The sequence below is a fragment of the Tachysurus fulvidraco genome, chromosome 2 (assembly GCF_022655615.1).
Source record: "Tachysurus fulvidraco isolate hzauxx_2018 chromosome 2, HZAU_PFXX_2.0, whole genome shotgun sequence".
NCBI classification, from domain to species: domain Eukaryota; kingdom Metazoa; phylum Chordata; class Actinopteri; order Siluriformes; family Bagridae; genus Tachysurus; species Tachysurus fulvidraco.
Window position 1 is genome coordinate 18,375,211 of NC_062519.1, and position 21,303 is coordinate 18,396,513.

The following is a 21,303-nucleotide window of genomic DNA, read 5'->3' on the forward strand; positions in this document are numbered from 1 at the left end:
GGTCCAGGAGCTCTGTGAGGTCATGCTGCTGGACGTGAGATCATCTCCCCTCCTATCTAGGGCATGCTCTTGGGGATCTGTGTTGAGGCCACTGCCACTTCGCCAGGAACTTTCAGGCCACACTAGGAACGAGTAGCATTACTTGCTGTTCCCTAGCCTGGGCGGGCAGATTGTACGTCCTTTGCTGTGCACACTGGGCTTCTTCTAGGTGTTTCTTCATGATGGGTCAGATGCGCTCGATCCGGGCCTGCATTCAATTCAATTCAATTCAAGTTTATTTGTATAGCGCTTTTTACAATAGACATTGTCTCAAAGCAGCTTTACAGAACATAAACACAGAGCAGAAGGTAAACATAATTAATGATAAAGGAATTAACGAATAATAAAAGAAATAAGAATTAACAGAATAAAAATTCTAGATTATTATTAGATGTATATAGTTCACAGTGTGTATGTATTTATTCCCCTATGAGCAAGTCTGAGGTGACTCAGGCAGCAGTGGCAAGGAAGAACTCCCTTAAATTGGTAAAGGAAGAAACCTTGAGAGGAACCGGACTCAAGGGGGAACCCATCCTCATATGGGTGACACTGGGGGTGTGATTGTAATATACAGTCAGTTAAATGTTGTATTGGTGTAAGGTTCAAGGACTTCTGATCTCCTGAGTACCACAGAGTCTAACTGGAGATGTCTCAGGATTCTTAGAGTCGGCCTCGGCTCAGTGGACGTCCAAAGGCTTCGTCCCACAGAGGACGTTGGGAGCTGGTACAGTGTCTGGATGCCTCGGGATAGGTACAAAGAGAGAAGCAGTGGAAAGGGATTAACATATCTGCTGTTCATAAAATGTGCTGGTCTGATGTACTGGTGCATGATATTATGGGATGTATTATGTGTACACCTGACTAAAGAGATGAGTTTTTAATCTACATTTAAACTGGGAAAGTGTGTCTGCGCCCCGAACACTATCAGGAAGACTATTCCAAAGTTTGGGAGCTAGATAAGAAAACGCTCTACCACCTTTAGTAGACTTAGATATTCTGGGAACTACCAAAAGTCCTGATTTTTGTGATCTCAGAGAGCGTGAAGGATTGTAACGTGTTAGAAGACTAGTTAGATACATGGGAGCTAAACCATTAAGAGCCTTGTACGTAAGTAGCAGCAGTTTGTAGTCAATTCTATACTTAACAGGTAGCCAGTGTAGAGATGATAAAATTGGGGTTATATGGTCATACTTTCTTGTCCTAGTGAGAACTCTGGCAGCTGCATTTTGGACTAACTGTAACCTATTTATTAAAGATGCAGGACAACCACCTAGTAATGCATTACAATAGTCCAGTCTAGAGGTCATGAACGCATGAACTAGCTTCTCAGCATCAGATACAGACAGGATGTTTCTCAGCTTGGCAATGTTTCTAAGGTGGAAGAAGGCTGTTTTGGTAGTATGAGCGATATGATTTTTAAAAGACAAGTTACTGTCTAATATAACACCGAGGTCTTTCACTGTCGAGCTACTAGTAACAGTACATCCCTCTAAATGGGAGTTAAGTTGTGAGAGTTTCTGTGCACTGGTTTTTGGACCTATGAGTAGTATTTCTGTCTTATCGGAGTTATCCGGTGCATATCCTGGACGAAGTCAATGATGGAGCAGAAAGGGGAGGGTTGCTTTTCCCAGGCTTCCCAGGCTATGTCCAGCATGCCCCGAGGGCGCCGTCTGAACAGGAGTTCGAACGGGGTGAATCCTGTGGATGCCTGGGGCGTTTCCCGGACAGCAAAGAGGACGTAAGGAAGGAGGAGGTCCCAATTCCATCCTTCCTGGTCTACCACCTTTTGTAGCAGCCATTTCAGGGTTTGGTTAAAACCTTCTACCAGTCCATCTGTCTGGAGGTGGTAGACAGACATCCTCAGGTGTTTGACCTGCAACAGCCGACACAGATCCATCATTAATTTTGACATGAATGGCGTACCTTGGTCGCTGAGAATGTCCTTTTGGATCCTGACTCTGCTGAAGAGCAGGAGCAGCTCTCTGGCCACATTCTGGGAGGTGGACCTCTGAAGTGGGACTGCCTCAGGGTAGCAGGTGGCATAGTCCACTATAACCGGGATGTATTCATGGCCCCGTGTCGACTTTGGTAGTGGCCCGATGAGGTCCATGCCAAACCGTTCAAACGGGACGCCAATAATAGGAAGGGGAATAAGGGGGGCCGGCCCTCTTCTTCCGTGGCCCTCTTGACACTCTTGGCCAGCTTCTGGGTCACCTCGTGCTGATGGAGGCTGGCCTGCTGTAGCCCGTAGTTGCTGTAGCACCTGCCCCACAGAGGGTTCAGGAGCTTCCATGTCCGATGTTCGCATTCTCCACCAGTGTAGGACTCTTGGAGAGATGGGACACGAAAGAATAGGCACAGAGACTGGATTAGAGCAAACAGTTGGGGGGGGGGGTATTTCAATTCAATTTAATTCAAGTTTATTTGTATAAAATCTGGTTACGACATCCATATTACCCGTCCATTTAAATTCTCATTCCCGTCCATTTAAATTCCCATGGCCGCGGTGCGTCGGGGGTGGCGCTCGGTCCGTCGGCTCTGCTGTGGACGTCGCTCGTTCCCCCTGCTCGGCTGTGGACGTCGCTGGTTCCCCCTGCTCTGCGGTGGATGTCGCTCGTCCCCCCTGCTCGGTGGTGGATGTCGCTCGTTCCTCCTGCTCGGCTGTGGACGTCGCTTGTTCCTCTCTGGCTGCGCCGCCGTGTGCCTTGCCCCCCCCCCACCTTCCTTGCCGTGTGCTTGCTCCCCCCACCTGCCTAGCTGTGTGCTTTGCTCCCCTCACCTGCCTCGCCGTGTGCCTTGCTCCCCCCACCTGGACCCCGTTGGGACCATCAAGACGGGTTGGCGCCTCGGGAGCCGCGCCTTGGGGGGGCTCTGTCATGACTCAGCCTGGACTTTGGCCACGTGCAGTTGTTTGTTTATGTTCCTCGTCACGTGTCTGCCCCACCTTCGTCTGCTCCTCCCTGTCTACACACCTGTTTCCTATTGTGATCACTGTGTCTTTTTAACTGTGCCGTGTTGCCTTGTGCATCGCAGAATCTACTGTTGTCTTTGTCTTGTCTCTAGTCCGTGTGTTGTTTCATGTTCTTTTGTTATTAAACCCTGTTGATTTGGCTGTCCTGCGTTTGGGTCCGCTTCCTTACCCCATGTCATGACAGCTGCTGCTGCGATCTAAACACCCTCCTCCAACCTCGAATCCACTATGCCGGAACTCGTGTTTGTTCTAACAGTTTTAGTCATAAATCTCCACATATTGCTCTCTCTCTCTCTCTCTCTCTCTCTCTCTCTCTCTCTCTCTCTCTCTCTCTCTCTCTAATTATTTAATTATTTATCTATCCATTCACTTATTACTTTCCAAAAATGCATAACGGGCACGTGGATTCTAGTCTGTATGCATATCTTCTAATAAATTCTTTTTTGACAAAGTGGTCCTGACAGAAATATATTTCTGGCAGGTGCATTTAAGAAGCTTCTTACCTACACTTTATTCCAACTGAAACTCAATATGAAGAATGCTATGCTCTTAGTAGGAATAAATACAGATATAGAAACTCAGTGTACAGCAGAGTTCTCATGGCTTGAGAGGTCTGTCTAGATTCAGGAAGCTTTGTTACTTAGACCTCTTCTAAAGGTGATATAAGAAGCAGTTGGTCAGACAGCAAGGTTTCTTGGTTCTAATTCTCCTAGCCTTGGTTTAGAAATTTGGGTGCATCACTGTATCAGTCTTTTTGGGTCATTCCTGGAAAGTTTGGTTATCCATGTCATTTTTCATCCATCCAAGAACATTCACTGATGTGATTCAGTGCTTCAGTTCATGTGCTTTGTAACAGTTCCAAGCAAGTCAAGTGCTCTAGTGAGGCCTGTCTTATGCCTAGGAACACAACCATAAAGAACCTGACCAGGAAGGTATAGGAAATGTAAAGTGCAGGTCAGAATACTTTGATTGCACTTTATACATTGTGGGGTTTTTTTTATTTGTTTTTGTTACACATTTTGAAGTTCAGAGAAACATGTATTTACCCTCCTCCAGCTGGTGCTATACCTGAGATTATGGAATTATCTACTCCTGTTCAATAATTTGGAAGCTTTTCCAAAAATTCTTTATATATTTTTATAAATTCCTTTTTCGAGAGAGCAGTATGCAGTTTAGGAACAGTGCAGTCATATAATAGAATTTCTTTATATTATGCGTTTTAAGATTTTTGCAGTGCTCTGTTTTGAGTATTTCAGTGAATTACTGCAGGAACTAAAAAAGAAGCTAACTCCAAAGTTCATCATTTGTACAGAGTTTATTGAACCTATAGTTTAGTCAAAGACAAAAACAACTGCATATTATATGATTGTTTTGTCTTCTCTTCACCCTTTATTCAGCCACCTCTTTGACCTAAAAATAATTGAACATGAGTTTAATGTCCATTGAAAAAAATGCAGTAATTAGTATATGGTTATTAAATATTTTGTATGCTTCCGTCTAGGCTTTTAAGTATACAGAATGATATTATTTGAAAATTATATTTGAATGATCTAATGAAATACCTTTCCAGCATCTCTGCTCTTGACTCTCAGCTTGTTGACCTGGGACTCGGCAATGTCAGCACGTTCTTGAGCCTCCTCCATCTCGTGCTGCACTTTCCTGAGCCTGGACATGTGAGTGTTGGCATGCTCCTCCTGTGATCAACATCATCATCCACTTCAGTGTTGTTGTTTTAAATACAATATCAGCATGCATATCAGTGCATAGTGGCAAACTTACAGCTTCCTCAGCCTGTCTTTTGTAGGCCTTCACTTTCAGCTGCAGTTTGTCCACAAGGTCCTGCAGTCTGTTGACATTCTTCTTATCCTCCTCAGTCTGAAATAGTTGACATTTATTTAGGATTTTCTTGGGTTAATTTTTTTTTTCAGATGGACCACATATTGTCAAGCATTCTTTGTACCTGGTAGGTGAGTTCCTTCACTCTTCTCTCATATTTACGGACTCCTTTAACGGATTCAGCACTACGTCTCTGCTCAGATTCAACCTCGGTCTCCAGTTCACGCACCTAAAAGAGATATTTCATTTGTAGAAGATCCTTATAGTTAAAAAATTTGCAAGTTGAGTTCCATATTCAAAAACTGCAACAAACCCTAGATTCCAGTTTCTGGAGCTGCTTCTTTCCACCCTTCATGGCAAGGTTTTCAGCTTCATCCAGACGATGCTGCAGATCCTTGACGGTAACCTCAAGGTTTTTCTTCATCCTCTCCAGATGTGCACTGGTGTCCTGCTCTTTCTTCAGCTCTTCAGCCATCATGGCAGCCTAGTGTTTCCCATGTCCAGAATTTAGTTTTTTGGTTAACTGTTATTCACAGTGGTACAATTTCAACTGAATTAAACACTCACGTCTGTGATGGCTTTCTTGGCCTTTTCTTCAGCGTTTCTGGCCTCCTGGATGGTGTCATCCACCTCACCTTGGACCTGCACCAGATCAGCCTCGAGCTTCTTCTTGGTGTTGATCAGACTGGTATTCTTTCAAAAGGTGGGTAACAAGTTGTCATTACACCATTTTGTTACAAAATGTCAAAGATAAATCTAGGGGCAATGGCCAAAATAGCTAGTCATACTTGAGAGTGCAGCAGTGACACACGTTCACTTGCATCAACCAGCTCCTGTTCAGCCACTTTGCGGCCTCTTTCGGTCTGCTCCAGTGCAGCTCTCAGTTCCTCAATCTCTGCCAGCATCAGTGTATTCCTGCGCTCTACCATGGCCACTTGCTCCTTCATGTCTTCCTGTCCTCTGACAGCATCATCAAGGTGCAGTTGAGCATCCTAGTGTGAAAATGGGTATCTCTTTGAGTAGAACTATCATGGGAAACAATTGTAAACCTTTATTTAATACACATTTAAAAGTTATTGTAGACCTTGAGCTGTCCTTGGACATTCCTGAGCTGTTTTTGGGCCTCAGCAGCTTGGCGGTTGGCATGGCTGAGTTGAATTTCCATTTCATTGAGATCTCCCTCCATCTTCTTCTTGACTCTCAAAGCATCATTCCTGCTTCTAACCTCAGAGTCAAGAGTGGTCTGCATGGACTCGATCACCCTCTGGCTGTTTCTCTTAATCTGCTCCATCTCCTCATCCTTCTCAGCCAGTTTCCTGTCAATTTCGCTTTTAACCTGGTTGAGCTCAAGCTGCACACGAAGGATCTTGGACTCTTCATGTTCAAGTGTACCCTTGAAAAATATGTTGAATGTTGATTATTATAATCCAGATCCAGTTTAACTTTGTTTTAACTAGTTGTAATTATGGAAAGTTACCTCAGCTTCTTCAAGAGCAGTCTGGATTTCTGACTTTTCAGTTTCCACTGTCTTCTTTGCCTTCTCTAGCTCATGAATGGTCTTTCCAGTCTCTCCAATCTGTTCAGTCAGGTCAGAGATCTCCTCTACAGAAAAGAGACAATTTTTGTTTGTTTACATTTAAGGGTACACCAGATTTACATGTGAATTTCCTTTTAACATACGCTGGAGATTCTTATTTTCCCGTTTGAGTGTCTCCAGATGGTCAAGCGTTTCCTCATATGAGTTCTTCATCTTAAACAGCTCAGTGCTGAGAGAGCGAGCCTCTTTCTGAGCTCCTTCCAGTTCAGCCTGTCCTTCTTCATACTTCTGTTTCCATTCTGCCAAGACCTGAAAGTGTGAAAGACAGTTATGTTATGATAACTGTATGTCACATTGCTTAGGGCACCACTTTCAGGTGATAGATGCTAGACCTTATCAAAGTTCCTCTGCTTTTTGTCAAGACTGGCGGCCAGGGAATTGGCTCTCTCAACGTCGAGCATGAGGTCCTCCACCTCACCCTGCAGTCTCTGCTTGGTCTTCTCCAGAGAAGCACACTTTGAGTTAACAGCTTCAATGGATTCCTCTGCCTCTTGTAGACGCTGAGCAAGCTTTTTCCTATAGAGAGGTGAATCAGTAATATTTTGCAAATTTGTTATGATGTGAAATTTATTTTACTTTCAATCACAGCTGTTTGCCATTGTGTGTTTTTGTGATTTTACTTGGACTCCTCAAGCTCCTCTGTACGTTGAATGGCATCTGTCTCGTATTTGGTTCTCCACTGAGCCACTTCACTGTTGGCCTTAGACATTCCACGCTGAAGCTCAGCCTTGGCTTCCTGTTCTTCCTCAAACTGCTCTCTGAGCAGATCACAGTCATGACGGGCTGATTGGACAGCATGAGCCAGGGCATTCTTGGCCTAATATTAAGGTTTTATTTTCAGTTTGCAAGTTTGATCATTCATTCTGATTGTTCTAAGCTCACTACCATGTGGCCAATAACAGAGTTAACAGATTTGTTTCATTTGTTATTTTTTTTATTTACCTTCACTTCCTCCTCAGTGATTCTCTTGAGTTCTTCAATCTGCTGAGTGTAAGCTTGTTTTCCTCTTGTGAGCTGGGAAACAAGTGCATCTTTCTCTTCCATTTGACGGCTAAGTTCCCCTGTCATCAAAAACAGTCACGTTAGCTTGGGGATAAACATCAATAATTTGACTGATTTTGAATACAGATTTAAAATAATCACCATTTTCAGTCTGAAGTCTTGCTTTCTGTGTGTTAATGTCGTTCAGTTGGCGAACATTCTCATCGTTCTTGGTCTTGAGTTCACTCAGTTGGTCCTCAAGGGTGCGGCACATCTTTTCTAGGTTAGCCTGAAGAATAATGGGGGAAATGTTTTGTAGTACTTTGTATCAGTGCACTTTATCTAATACTTTGGCTGCTAGAAGTAAAATACCTTTGATTTTGCCACAGCCTCCATGTTACTTGAAAGGTCATCTATCTCCATTTTGTATTCACTCTTTTCCTTCTCCAGCTTCTGCTTGACACGCTGAAGGTTGTCGATCTGTTCTCCAAGCTCTGCAACACTGTCAGCTTGTTTCTTGCGGAGGGCAGCAGCTGTGGCTTCATGCTGCAGAGTGGACTCTTCCAGATCACGGCGCAGTTTCTGGAACTCGGCCTCGCGCTTCTTGTTCATCTCAATCTGAGCAGCAGTGGCACCTCCAGCTTCCTCGAGCCTCTCACTGATCTCCTCAAGTTCCCTGGAGAGATCAGCTCTCTGCTTCTCAACTTTAGCCCGAGCTGCACGCTCAGCCTCAATTTCCTCCTCCAGCTCTTCAATTCGTGCCTAAGATGAAAAAATGTTATTCTTGTCTGAATGAATGGCCTTGCCTGCACAGGTTACTCTAAATATGTATAAATCTCATTATTACCTGGAGCTCCTTGATCTTCTTCTGAAGTTGAGCACCCAGTGACTGTTCATCTTCAATCTTGCTCAGAAGTTGACTTATTTCAAAGTCCTTCCTGTTTTGTTAAAACAGGATGAGTAAACATGATGCAAATATTTTATCAAGCATTTTGTGTTAGTTTCTGTATTATTTTTTTAGACACGCTTACTTTTTGATCTTCTCGTCAGACTGCTGCTTGTCATTCTCAAGGTCCATTATGGACTCTTGGGCCAGTTTTAAGTCACCCTCAAGCTTTCTCTTGGCTCTCTCAAGGTCCATACGGAGTTTCTTTTCTTGTTCAAGCGAACCCTCAAGCTATGTATGTGGGAATGTTACATTTTAACACATTAATCTATAACAAACTTGTATAATATTTGGTTATAAATAAACTATTCAAGTCTTACATCATCAACTTGTTGCTCAAGCTTGGTCTTTGATTTGGTCAGAGTGTTGACTTTGTCTTCTTCTGCCTGCAGATCATCCAGAGTCTGCTGGTGTGCCTCTTGGAGGGCTTTCTTCTCCTTAGTGAGTTTTGCAATGCTCTCATCCTGAGAGGCCATTTCCTCAGTGAGGTTCTTGACCTGTGAAAGAGCATTATAATAATAAGTTGTCTGTTTAAATGCTTATTATAATACTAACATTTCTTCCTTTAATTAAATTCAACCTTGTTCTCAGTGGCATGTTTCTCCTTTTCCACTTTGGCCAAGGTGAGCTCTAGGTCATCAATGTCCTTCTTCAGCTCAGAGCACTCATCCTCCAGTTTCCTCTTCTTGGCAGTCAACTCGGCATTGATTTCCTCCTCGTCCTCCAGTCTCTCGTTTGTCTCTTTAAGCTTGGCTTCAAGTTGGATCTTGCTCTTGATAAGCCCCTCACACCTTTCCTCTGCGTCTGAAAGGCTCTCGCTTTCCTGTTATTTTAATTAATTTAATGTTTTAATTCATATATCTGTTTATTTATTTATCTATGTATTTATTTTTTAATTGACCAAAACTGTTCAAAATACTTACAGAAGCAACTTGAAGTTGCAGGTCATTTTTCTCCTGTAGCAGAGACACCATTTTCTCCTCAAGATCCTTTTTCTTGGCGAGTGCCTTTGTCAAATCCTCCTTCATTTTCTCATAGTTCTCCTTCATTGCAGCCATTTCCTTCTCAGTCTCTGCGGTCTTGAGAAGAGGCTTGATCTTGAAGTAGAGCTTCATCCATGGCCAGTGTTTCACGTTCATGAATGAGCGGATGTTGTATTGGATGGAATATATGGATTCCCTGGAATTTGAGTTCAATGTCATTTTTATAAAGTGTGTCTTTATTAATGTGAATGCAAAAATCATTTTAATAAAACTGTATATACCTCCTCTCCATCATCTTGACAAACTCCCTCCTCATGAGGTAGCCACGACACAAAGCCTGAGTCATGGTCACCAGACTTGCGAGTTTTTCATCTCGCATCTCCTCAAGAGTACCCAACAGACCGGCTTTGAAGAACACCTGAATTATCAGGAAGAATGAAAAAAATATATCAGAGAAAATACAGCAATGTTTATGCATAATGACCTTTAGAATTGATCTGTTATAATTTGTACTAGGTCTTGTATAATTTAAATGTTAATTTGCATTGCAATGTTGAGTTGCATTTTTCTGGTTCAAAAGTCATTTCATTACCAACATTAATTCATTAGTTCTTACAAAACTACACACCTTGGTGTGTCCAAACTTGTACTGTGTATGATCCACATCAATAGAGCCTAAGAGTTTCTCTGAAGCTTTCTTGTTGTCAATGAACTGTCCCTCTGGGATGACACTGGCATTCAAGACTTTGTATCTGAAAGTTTTTCGAAATGCATAATGTACCCACATTTTCATTTCTTCCACGAAAATGTATATAAGCAAAAGTTATATTCAGTTCTTCTACCATTAATATAAATCTTTTTTGTCATTCCAATCACCTCTGCTTGAAGTCACCATAGAGGATCCTGCTGGGGAATCCCTTTCTACAGATTCTGATACCCTCTAGCACACCATTACACCTCAACTGGTGGATGACCAGGAAATTCTCCATCAGACCTATCATGTCCAATGTCATGGTACAATATTAGTAACAGGTTTTAAAGTCAAAGACATAAGTAAGATTAGTAATTTATTTGTTAATTAAAAATTTACTAAAGTAAGGATACCCACCAGGTGTCTTAGACTCATTAGGAATCAAGCAACGCACAAAGTGAGGATGAGTGCTCCTCAAGTTGGTCATCAGCTTGCCCAAGTTCTCCTGTAGAAGTCCCACATGACAAACATGTCAACTCATAATTTACATGCTGTGTAATCACAAACAATTAGCTGGGGTACTTACCCTAAAGAGAGCAGACACTGTCTGGAAGGAACCACCCTTCTTCTTGCCAGCTTTCTTTCCACCACCAGCATCAGCTGCACATTACAGAGTTACAGTGTAATGTGTAACAGAGTTTTAAGTTGAAGGTGTTACATATTACAGAGTTGCAATTAATTGATTGCATTCTTTTGCTTTATATATTTAAATCTCTTATCACCCCTCACACTGCACCTTGAACCTGCTACCAGCACTGCTTGACTGGTCCTACCATCTCTTAAACTAAATAAAAGTGAAAAGATAAAACTTTTAATATATATCAGCTATTAAACTTACCATCACTAGCGCCATGACCAGCATACAGTAAGGACAGCAGTTTGTTTGAAGACTTCTGGTACAGCTGCACAACAGAATCGTTCAGTGGATCCTTGTTCTTGTCCAACCAGCCAGTAATGTTGTAGTCCACAGTTCCAGCATAGTGCACCAGGGAGAAGTGGGCCTCAGCTTTGCCTTTGCCAGGCTTTGGCTTTTGGAAGGCATTGCATTTGCCAAGGTGCTGGTCATGCAGTTTGTTCTTAAAAGAGGTGTCTGTAGCCTTGGGGAACATGCACTCCTCTTCAAGGATGGAGAAGATACCCATTGGCTGTTGGCAACATTTATTTTTGTTACGTGTTCAGATGACAAGTATGACAGATTGGATAGTTTTGTTTTTAATGTACCTCACTGAAATAATTTACCTTCTCAATAAGCTCAATGCAGGAAGCCAAGTCCATCCCAAAGTCAATGAACTCCCACTCAATGCCTTCTTTCTTGTACTCCTCTTGTTCCAGCACGAACATGTGGTGGTTAAAAAACTGTTGCAGTTTCTCATTTGTGAAGTTAATGCAGAGCTGCTCCAAGCTGTTGTACTAATGTAGTAAATCAGTATGTTAAACACTATTGCATTATTGCAACAACAAAAAAAAAAAACAACAACTGTAGAACATGCATCATAAAGGATAACACTTATTTACATCAAAGATCTCAAATCCAGCGATGTCCAGCACACCAATGTAGGACTGTCTTTGTTGCTTTGTGTCCAGCATCTCATTGATACGGACGACCATCCACAAGAACATTTTCTCATAAATGGACTTGCAGAGGGCCATTGTGTTATTGTAAACCTAAAATATTATACATGGAGGTTTAGTCACTTGGACATAACTTAAATCTTTATTCTGTCTTTTCATGCTGAATAATGACACATTACCTGAGGAACAGTCTGGCCTTTGGTCACAAACTCATTTCCGACTTTCACTCTGGGGTAGCACAACGCTTTCAGCAAGTCAGCCGAGTTTAGGCCCAGAAGGTAGGAGATTTTATCAGCGACTGATTAAAAGTGAAAAAGATTGTCTTGATAATTAGGAATGTTATACATACAGTACTTTATATATTGACAGCCTAGGGTCATCTGGGTGATGTTATATGTACCCTCAGTGCCATCAGGTTCAGCCTGCTCCTCCCTCTGCTTCTGCTTGAACTTCATGCTACCATGATGCATCACAGCACCAGTCAGCTTGAAGATGTTAAATTTCTCATCAGCATTGAAACCAAGGATGTCAATGGCCGTCTGTATGATGACAAGTACAGATTAGCCATGTGCATGTGTTTCTTTGAAACAAAACACAAAAACATTACTTTTGTGAAATTAGACCAATTAATTAATGTCTTCCTACATCTGTGGCAATGAACTCCTCCACATCATTGATGCTCTTGACAGTGATTTCACCCATACTGACCATAGGGTAATCATAGGGGTTGGTGGTGATGAGCAGTGCCTCTGTAAAAGGATTAAAAATGTAATGTTTTACATGCAAATTTGTTCTTCAAACTAATTCAATAGTATCTTGGACAACATTGATGTCTACACAGATTTCCTACCAAGCAGCTCTGGTTTGTGTCCAGTCATGAGCTGATAGAAAATGTGGTAGCTTCTTTCAGCAGATAGCTGGAAAGTGACTCTTGACTTTTCCAGCAGATCTTTTAAAAAAGTTCTTATGTTAATCAGTGTTTCACATTTATTATATAAACCCTTAAATGTGTAATCACATGTCAGATAGTAGTAAGGTAACTAACACTTTCTTGCCATGATATTTCAGTGTCATTTCATACATATACAGGATGCTAATACTTACATGTTTCAATATCAGCTGAGGCCAGCTTGCCAGTTTGGCCAAAGTGAATTCTGATGAATTTACCCTGTACATTTAACAAAAAACACATGAGTGTGTGTGTGTGTGTGTGTGTGTGTGTGTGTGTGTGTGTGTGTGTGTGTGTGTGTGTGTGTGTGTGTGTGTGTGTGTGTGTGATATTTCATATGTGTGTGTTCATGTGTGATTTTTCCTCCATGTGTTTTATATATGCTTTTACTTACAAAACGAGAGGAGTTGTCATTTCTCACGGTCTTGGCATTACCATAAGCCTCCAGCAGGGGGTTTGCTGCAACAATTTGGTCTTCCAGCGACCCCTAGTGAGGATGGCAGGTATTTTATTGAGGAGTCTGAGGTCTGATTCTCTTATAAATCAGTACATACTTTACATATCTATTTACCTGTATTTTGCCAGCAACAGGCTCTGCTGCCTTCTTTCCAGTCATGCCAACCATTGCAAAGTACTGAATGACACGTTTTGTGTTTACAGTCTTTCCTGCACCAGATTCTCCACTGGGAGTGGAACAGATGAACACATTGTAAATTATCTTTCAATACGAGTATTAGTCTTCGTATAAATCTTGCAGAATTTATATTCAAGATTTTAACTTACGTAATCAGGACTGACTGGTTCTCACGATCTAAGGGTGTAATACATTTTATTATACATTTTGTATTCAGTTTTTTTTTGTGTACAACTATTCATACAATGACAAATAGGTGCAGAAAGAAATATGAGCAGTTTCGTACCAGTGAGCATGAACTGATAGGCATTATCAGAGATGGAGAAGATGTGAGGTGGGGCTTCAATCCTCTTCTTTCCTCTGTATCCAGAAACAACTTTTTCATCATACACTGGGAGCCACTTGTAGGGGTTCACAGTAACGCAGAACAACCCAGAGTAGGTCTAAAGGAGAGTCAAATTAAATTTACATTTATTTTTTCATCATTAATTTATTCAGCACACTCTCTCTCTCTTATGACTTTTATATTCTAGGTGATTCTTACATAGATCATCCATGCTGCATAACGCTCTTTGAGGTTAAATAGCACAGCAGGTTCATTGAGGTGGGTCATCATGGCCATGTCCTCCATTTTGTCATACTTTGGAGGATTCCTTGGAAAGATTTCATCTTCCTTAACTGTGACGGTCTGTAAAACAGCAGTGATAGAACACATTATAATGCTTTGTCATGTTGGGAAATTTTCTAGATTCCAGACACTGTTAGATGTGTTTATTTTTTCACTCACTTTTCCCCCCTCAGTTTCAACAGTGGCTTTGCCACCCTCTTTACTTTTCAGGGTACCTTTGAGGTACATCTCAGCTGCATCGACCACAAAGTATGCTGTTTTGGCATCAAAGGGTTTGTTCTGAGCCTCAATCCTTTCCTTTTCTGGCTTCCGGAGGTAGATGGCCGCCGGGCCGAAACACTCCATTTCCCCATCTCCCATGGTGGTGTGTTACTGTGGAGTCAAACCATAATTCAGATAAACATGCTAACTTCAGGTGCTTAATGAAACTTATATCTGTACTAAACCACAGTGTAATAAATATACAATTTAATTGAATCCTAATATTAAATGGAATTTTATGATAATATATGTTAATTAAACATCACCAAACTTTCAGAAGAAGCCTTGATATGATTCTCAAATACATGGTATTTGCAGTGACTTACCTTAGGTGATTACCTTATTATCTACAATTTAAGGGCAGCTCAGGAATGGCGTTCGTTGGACACTGAAAGAAGTAGGAGGGTTTATAGAGAGTCTAAAAATGACATTAGAACTATAAAGATAATCAACATTTCTAAAGATCTGTAAAAACACTTTGTGCTAAATTTTGATTAATAATGTTTAAGACAGACATAATCCCTCACCTTTGCAGGGCACTTGAGGTAGACTCAGACCTTGAGGGGCAGTCTTATATAGTGATATATTTATGTTCACTCAGCAGAACCAACCAACCAAGTTTGGTCATGGATTCAGCCATGATATGTTCTTTCCTAAGTGGACATCAAGTGTGTATCATATTATATTATGAAATATTAGTCCTCTTAGCAAGGGCTGTTGCATGGCTTCATTTCATAAATTGTAATATTTGAGAAATAATTGTTTTCTTTGACCTGATTTTGTTTAAATCAGTTAATACATTTGTTTCCAGTCTTAAATATATGACAAAAAATTTGTTTAAAACTTTGAATGGCCAACATTCTAGGATGTCTATGATGATTTGAATCATTATTTTTAAGTTTGAGTTCTATTCTATTCTATTCTATGTTAAAATAATACTGAGGTCACAAGAAGAGTATGCTTTTTAATGATTTTGGCACTGTAGGAAGCCATGTCAGGATTATCACTGGTTTTCTGTTGCAGGGACTCAGCAATATTTCATGTTACAAATATTTTTCCATAAGCAGCAGTCTTCTCAGGAAGCTGGCAATATCATGTGTCCTTTATAGACTGCCAGAAAAATTCAATGCCATGTTCCAGGTCTAAAAACAGAAGCAAAATGAAATTTTATAAGACCTTACACAACCGTATTCTATGTTGTCTACAGATGCAGAAATGTATCAGTATTTGTGCAAGTACACACATGCAAACAAAGTGCTAGAAAGTACAAATTTTCATTCATTGATCTTCACTAATTTTTTTATACACAACATTTACTCCTATGAGTGAGTTGCCAATTCCCCTCACTATGTTGGAGAGTGAAATAACAAATACACAGAAATCCAAAAATCTGCTTCCAAAACCATATTGTAATGTAGTATTAAATGAAAGTTAATACACCTTTGGCAGATAATTACTATGCTTTAGAAGTTCAGAGGTTGTTGCCTGTGATAAATTAGATCCTTAAATGCATTTTCTGAAACACTATCTTAGCATAACCTTCTTATAAGGATTTAATGCAGATATAGAAACCATATCACTGGTGACTCATGAATTTTAGCCCCCTTCTGAAGTGTGTATAAAAGAGTTTATCCAGACCCCCTAAAACTTTTCCAGATGCCCTCTGGAAGTCTCTGAGTAAGTGCTTGTTGACTTTAAATTTACCTCGGTTTTGGTGAATTCAGTGTAATTTCGGTTTCAGAGTAACAGCTAGTGGTTTTATGGTCTTTATATGCACTTTATGGTCAGTTATATTATCTCACTATAAATTATGTGCGTGGTTTATACCATAATCACTGCATTACCACTGGCTAATGTTGTTGTCTTTGTCATAATTGCATTTGATAATTGTTCCTTTTTATTTATTTGCGTAACATAAAATTTGTTTTAAGAAAAATCATATTTTAAAAACTGAAAACATGTAAATATTTTAAAATGGAAAATCTACCTACATTCATAAATTGAATTGAAACATCAGGGGGTTTTTTTATGTATGGACAAGCTATTTTATAAGATCCTGCTTTTTAATATTGAAATAGTGGTGCGTAGAGATCATTGGGCAATAGTTTTGTAACTGAAATGTTTTTTCTGATGACTCAGTAGGTTACAAATAACCATCCTAAATGCCTGTCTTAATATTTACTCGGATGAAAGTCCTCTCTTTCACCCTGCTGGCTGTGGTATCACTCAGTATCAACTTTATTCGTTTTTAGATTCATGCAGCTTTTTATTTTATTTATTTTTTGTCCAGATTTAGTTTGGCCAAAGCACTGTGAATACATGTTCTACCTGAAACTCATTCCCTATTCTTTTGAGAATCTTTGCTTTATTGTTGGTATCACATTTAACAGGAAGCTACTTAACGTAATTCTATTTGTGCTCTGTCTTTTTCTAGCAATTGGTTCCGAACATGGATGCAATACTCCGTCTCTTCAAATGGTACCATAAAAGTACCATTGAAAACACCTTTTCAGCACCTCAACAGGTAAGTGCTAACATTTTTTTCTGTTATAAAATATATTTATCATCTTAAGACATACTCTTAAAAATAGGAACTTTATTGATTATTAACATACTGAAATCGACTTGATCATGGGGGCACGGTGGCTTAGTGGTTAGCACGTTCGCCTCACATCTCCAGGATTGGGGGTTCGATTCCCGCCTCCGCCTTGTGTGTGTGGAGTTTGCATGTTCTCCCCGTGCCTCAGGGGTTTCCTCCGGGTACTCTGGTTTCCTCCCCCGATCCAAAGACATGCATGGTAGGTTGATTGGAATCTCTGGAAAATTGTCCGGAGTGTGTGAGTGTGTGAGTGAATGAGAGTGTGTGTGTGTGTGTGTGAGCCCTGTGATGGGTTGGCACTCCGTCCAGGGTGTATCCTGCCTTGATGCCTGATGACGCCTGAGATAGGCACAGGCTGACCGTGACCCGAGAAGTTCGGATAAGTGGTAAAAAATGAATGAATGAATGACTTGATCATAATATATAATCATTTAAGTAAGATACCATTTTTTATGTTCCATGGACATTTTAATGTTCTGTTCCCTTTCTTTTTCTTCCAAATATATTTTATAGTTATTGTCACCTATATTCTAGAAAATACCTCTCTGGAACTCTAAGAATATTAATTTTGTAGCAAGAAAGTAACATACAGCAGCTTAGTGTTGGATTTATTTGAATTCTGTTTGAGAATCAAGTCCTTATTATTTGTAATAAATGACTATTGAAACAGGATGAAAGTGCAGTATAGCTTAGTTAGTAGGTTACTTCCACCCAAGCCTTTGACAGGGCAATCCAAAAAGCAGGCATCTCAGGCTTCTCCGGTTGTGTAGAACATGCTAAAATCCAGCATCAAATCCAGGTCGCCAAAAAGGAGGGAACAGATCTTCACATGGTGTTCCTGGATCTTGCTAATGCCTTCGGCTCAGTCCCTCACAACCTCCTGTGGACAGACTTTGACTACTTTAGAGTCCCAGCAGCTCTCACAACCCATGTCAAGGCCTGCTTCCAGGATGTCCAACTCTGTGTGTCAACAGCAGCTTACAAAACAGCTTGGCAACACCTGGAAGTGGGGATCATGGCGGGTCTGCACCATCTCCCCGCTGGCCTTCACCCTGGCCATGGATGTCATCATTCGGGCCTCTAGATGGACAGTTGGCGGAAGCGAATAAGACCTGGGCTGAGGCTGCCGCCAGTCAGAGCCTACATGGATGACCTCACAACTCTCGCCACGACCAAGGTTTGCACTGTACGGATATTAAGAAAGCTTCAGGAAAACATTGAGCGGGCTCGTATGAAGATAAAGCCAAGCAAGTCCAGAAGCATCTCCATCATGAAGGGGAAGCTGTCAGACCACCGCTTTCACATCAGCGAGGAACCGATCCCAACTGTCTCCAAGAAGCCAGTGAAGAGCCTAGGTCGTTGGCATGATGCCTCCCTTAAAGATAAAGAGCAAGGAAGGAGGTAGCCAGTGGCCTGCAGAACTTTGACAGAACCCTGCTTCCTAGCAAGCTGAAGCTCTGGTGCATGCAATATGGACTACTTCCACGTCTCCTTTGGCCACTAACCTTCTATGAAGTCCCACTCTCAAAGGTGGAAAAGCTGGAGAGACTGGTCAGCTTATATGTAAGGAAGTGGCTTGGCCTTCCCAGGTGCCTCAGCAGTATTGGACTTTACGGCAAAGGGATGCTACACCTGCCCATTTCCAGTCTGGTAGAGGAATACAAGTGTGCCAAAGTCAGACCTGAGATGATGGTACTGGATTCGAGCGATCCATTTGTAGCCCAAGCTCCCCCATCTTGGCCACTGGGAGGAAATGGACCTCGTTGGCTGCAACTGAGCAGGCAAAGGCAGCACTCAGACACAGGGACATCGTGGGCTGAGTGCAGGAGGGGAAGAATGGTCTTGGACTTGGAGCCAGTACACCAGTGTGGAGCAAGGCCTCTCCATCTCATACCCCTTTTCCACCAAGATCTGGGTGCTGGTTCAGAGCTAGCACTGGTGCTGGTTCAAAGTTGGTTCTACTGGCGAACCTTCTAAGAACCGGGTTGGCTTTCCATTGACTAGAGAGCCATCACAGAGCCGAGTCTGACGACTCTGTATACGTGTCACGTTACACAGCAACGTTAGCGCAGCAGCAGCAAACATAAACACATCAACAACAATGGTGGATGTTGCTTTACTGTTAATGCTCATGGCTTTGTGAACCTACATTGGCATGCAAACGTGGCGAATCCAACGTGTTTGTGCAGCTCCATGTAATTTGTATAAATGGAGGTTGTAATCGAGAAAGTACATAACATTAGTCAAGTAAAGTCAAGAAGCTTTTATTGTCATTTCAACCATATATAGCTGTTGCAGTACACAGTGAAATGAGACAACGTTTCTCCAGGATCAAGGTGCTACATAAAACAAAGACAGGGCTAAGGACATGTAAGTAGTCTTAGCCACATAAAGTGCAACTGTGCAACCTGGTGCAAACAGTGCAGGACAAAAAACAGTGCAGACATAAAGTTACAAGACAATACAAAAAGTACAAAGAAATGCAATACACAAAAGTGTATTGAAGTCGCAGCCTCGCTCAAGCTTGTCTACATCAGCGAGCTCACCGTGCCCTGGGAGGGTGCAGGGGAGGAGGCCTATGAACAGAAAAGGCTGAGGTACGCTGAACTTCAATCAATCAATCAAATTTTATTTATAGAGCACCTTACAACAGCCAAAAGGAGCACAAGGTGCTTTCCAGTAAAACAACAATAAAAAAACAAAATAAATAAAATCAATAAGAACACAATGAAACATAAAATAGCAGTTGAAACCGTCTACGCGTTAAAAGCTTGTACGAATAAATATGTCTTCAACTGTGATTTAAAAACACTCAGCACAGTGATGGATCGTAAATGTGCTGGAAGTGTGTTCCACAGCTTTGGTCCCTTGATGGCAAATGACCGGCCTCCAAACTTCTCATAATTGTATTTGGGAATGACCAGAGAGGTATGTCCAGAGGAGCGGAGAGATCTGGCTGGTTGATAGACCTTTATTAATTCTGTGAGATAGGCTGGGGCCAGACCATTGATGGCCTTGAACACACAGAGAAGGACCTTATACTCCACCCTAAACCGCACCGGAAGCCAGTGAAGCGAGTGGAGGACAGGGGTGATGTGTGAGCGTTTGGAGGTGTTGGAGAGAAGACGTGCTGCCGCGTTTTGTACTAGCATTTTGAGAGAGCATTACAGTAGTCAATCCTTGAGCTGATGAAGGCATGTATAGCTTTTTCAAGGTCAGCTTGAGACAAGAATGATTTTACCTTGCTGAGTAGTCTTAGCTGATAAAAGCTCGCCTTCACTACTGCACTGATTTGCTTGTCGAAGTGCATACTCTTGTCAAAAATAACACCCAGGTTACGCACAGTAGGAGCAAACTGAGGTGTTAGAGAACCAAAAGTAAGAGAACTGCTGGATGAATCTGGGCTAAACAGGATGTACTCAGTCTTTTCTTCATTCAGATGAAGGAAGTTCTGGGAAAGCCACTGTTTGATATCCTGAAGGCAATTATGGAGAGGGTCCAATGCAGAACGATTACTCAGAGTCACAGGAAGATAGATCTGGAGGTCGTCAGCATAGAAATGAAATTGAACATTGTGATTGGAGATGAGTTGACCAAGTGGCAGCATGTAGAGTGAGAACAGAGTAGGACCAAGAATAGATCCTTGAGGCACACCAGATGATAGAGGAGCAACCGAGGAAGAATAGTCATTAAGCATTACTGAAAAGGTTCTGTTAGTGAGGTATGATGAGAACCAATTTAGCACCGCACCCTGCAGACCAACAACATGTTGGAGACGAGAGATGAGGATGGCATGATCCACGGTGTCAAATGCAGCGGTTAGGTCCAGTAATACCAAAACCACAGAGCTTTTCCCAACCAGGGCTCTAAGAATGTCATTATGGACCCTCAATAGCGCTGATTCAGTGCTATGTCTTGACCTGAAACCGGACTGAACTTGCAACCGATGCGCAACAACAAGGCTGGAATGTGAAGGTACACCCAGTGGAAGTAGGCTGCTGAGGGTTCATAGTCACCTCAACATCCAGGCTACTCAGGGAGATGGGAGTGTGAGGAAAAGCCCACCGGCAGGCAGTCAAAGAGTTCTCCACAGCTGCAGAAAGGGAAACCAGAGAAAAGACTCTGCCTGGGTCTTCAAGTGAGTTGATGGCACCTAGGGAGTGACCCTGGGAAGCTGGGATTCACTGCTGAACCTTCCAGAGGTGTCATAGGCCTATCAGCGAAACAAAATTTGTCTTGCATGACGAATAAAAATTTGTAGTACGAGCATCGTACGAGAGTCAAAGGCAGTGCTAAAACATGAAAGTGATTCTAATAAATGAAAAATAAGTTAGTTACTGAAGACAGTGTTAGTCTTACTAGTGAACGTAGCACGTAGAAATCCCCAATATTCTCATGGAAGGATATTCTCCTAAGCAATAACCCTTTCTCCCACTCATGCCAGATATGACGCTTCTCAAAGGTAAAGTGCAGGTTAATTTGTTGTATTTTTGGTTTATATTGTACTAGTCATATTGTATTTCAGTTGTGTTAGGGACAAAAAAACATACTTTAAA

At 41.6% G+C, this 21,303-nt stretch overlaps 1 protein-coding gene and 1 long non-coding RNA gene across 9 annotated transcripts in view; one reads left to right on the forward strand and one right to left on the reverse strand.

Moving 5' to 3' along the window:
• Nucleotides 1-21,303, forward strand: part of LOC113637029 — a 126,574-nt gene that overhangs the window by 76,886 nt on the left and 28,385 nt on the right. For 6 of the 8 annotated variants that reach the window (XR_007140018.1, XR_007140023.1, XR_007140020.1 and 3 more), the window contains one exon: nucleotides 16,583-16,672. This is a non-coding gene — a long non-coding RNA (uncharacterized LOC113637029). Of the gene's footprint in view, nucleotides 1-14,163; nucleotides 14,303-14,979; nucleotides 15,826-16,582; nucleotides 16,673-21,303 lie in introns of those variants that run through there. The other 2 variants (XR_007140022.1, XR_007140021.1) reach the window with 2 other exon arrangements.
• On the reverse strand, nucleotides 4,307-14,247 carry LOC113637022 (myosin heavy chain, fast skeletal muscle-like). Its single transcript, XM_047810481.1, has 39 exons — nucleotides 14,047-14,247; nucleotides 13,804-13,947; nucleotides 13,546-13,702; nucleotides 13,409-13,436; nucleotides 13,197-13,308; nucleotides 13,020-13,112; nucleotides 12,781-12,844; nucleotides 12,527-12,625; nucleotides 12,322-12,425; nucleotides 12,077-12,215; nucleotides 11,856-11,974; nucleotides 11,620-11,769; nucleotides 11,344-11,514; nucleotides 10,943-11,249; nucleotides 10,631-10,704; nucleotides 10,462-10,549; nucleotides 10,230-10,347; nucleotides 9,982-10,105; nucleotides 9,635-9,771; nucleotides 9,294-9,549; nucleotides 8,951-9,193; nucleotides 8,691-8,867; nucleotides 8,456-8,601; nucleotides 8,272-8,362; nucleotides 7,797-8,186; nucleotides 7,587-7,713; nucleotides 7,386-7,504; nucleotides 7,064-7,260; nucleotides 6,776-6,959; nucleotides 6,527-6,692; nucleotides 6,324-6,448; nucleotides 5,931-6,239; nucleotides 5,635-5,838; nucleotides 5,414-5,539; nucleotides 5,160-5,330; nucleotides 4,971-5,075; nucleotides 4,790-4,885; nucleotides 4,573-4,704; nucleotides 4,307-4,420 (listed from the first exon to the last, which is right to left on the reverse strand). Exons 1-39 carry the CDS (start codon nucleotides 14,245-14,247, stop codon nucleotides 4,400-4,402), a joined length of 5,814 nt encoding a protein of 1,937 aa, XP_047666437.1. The 3' UTR covers nucleotides 4,307-4,399.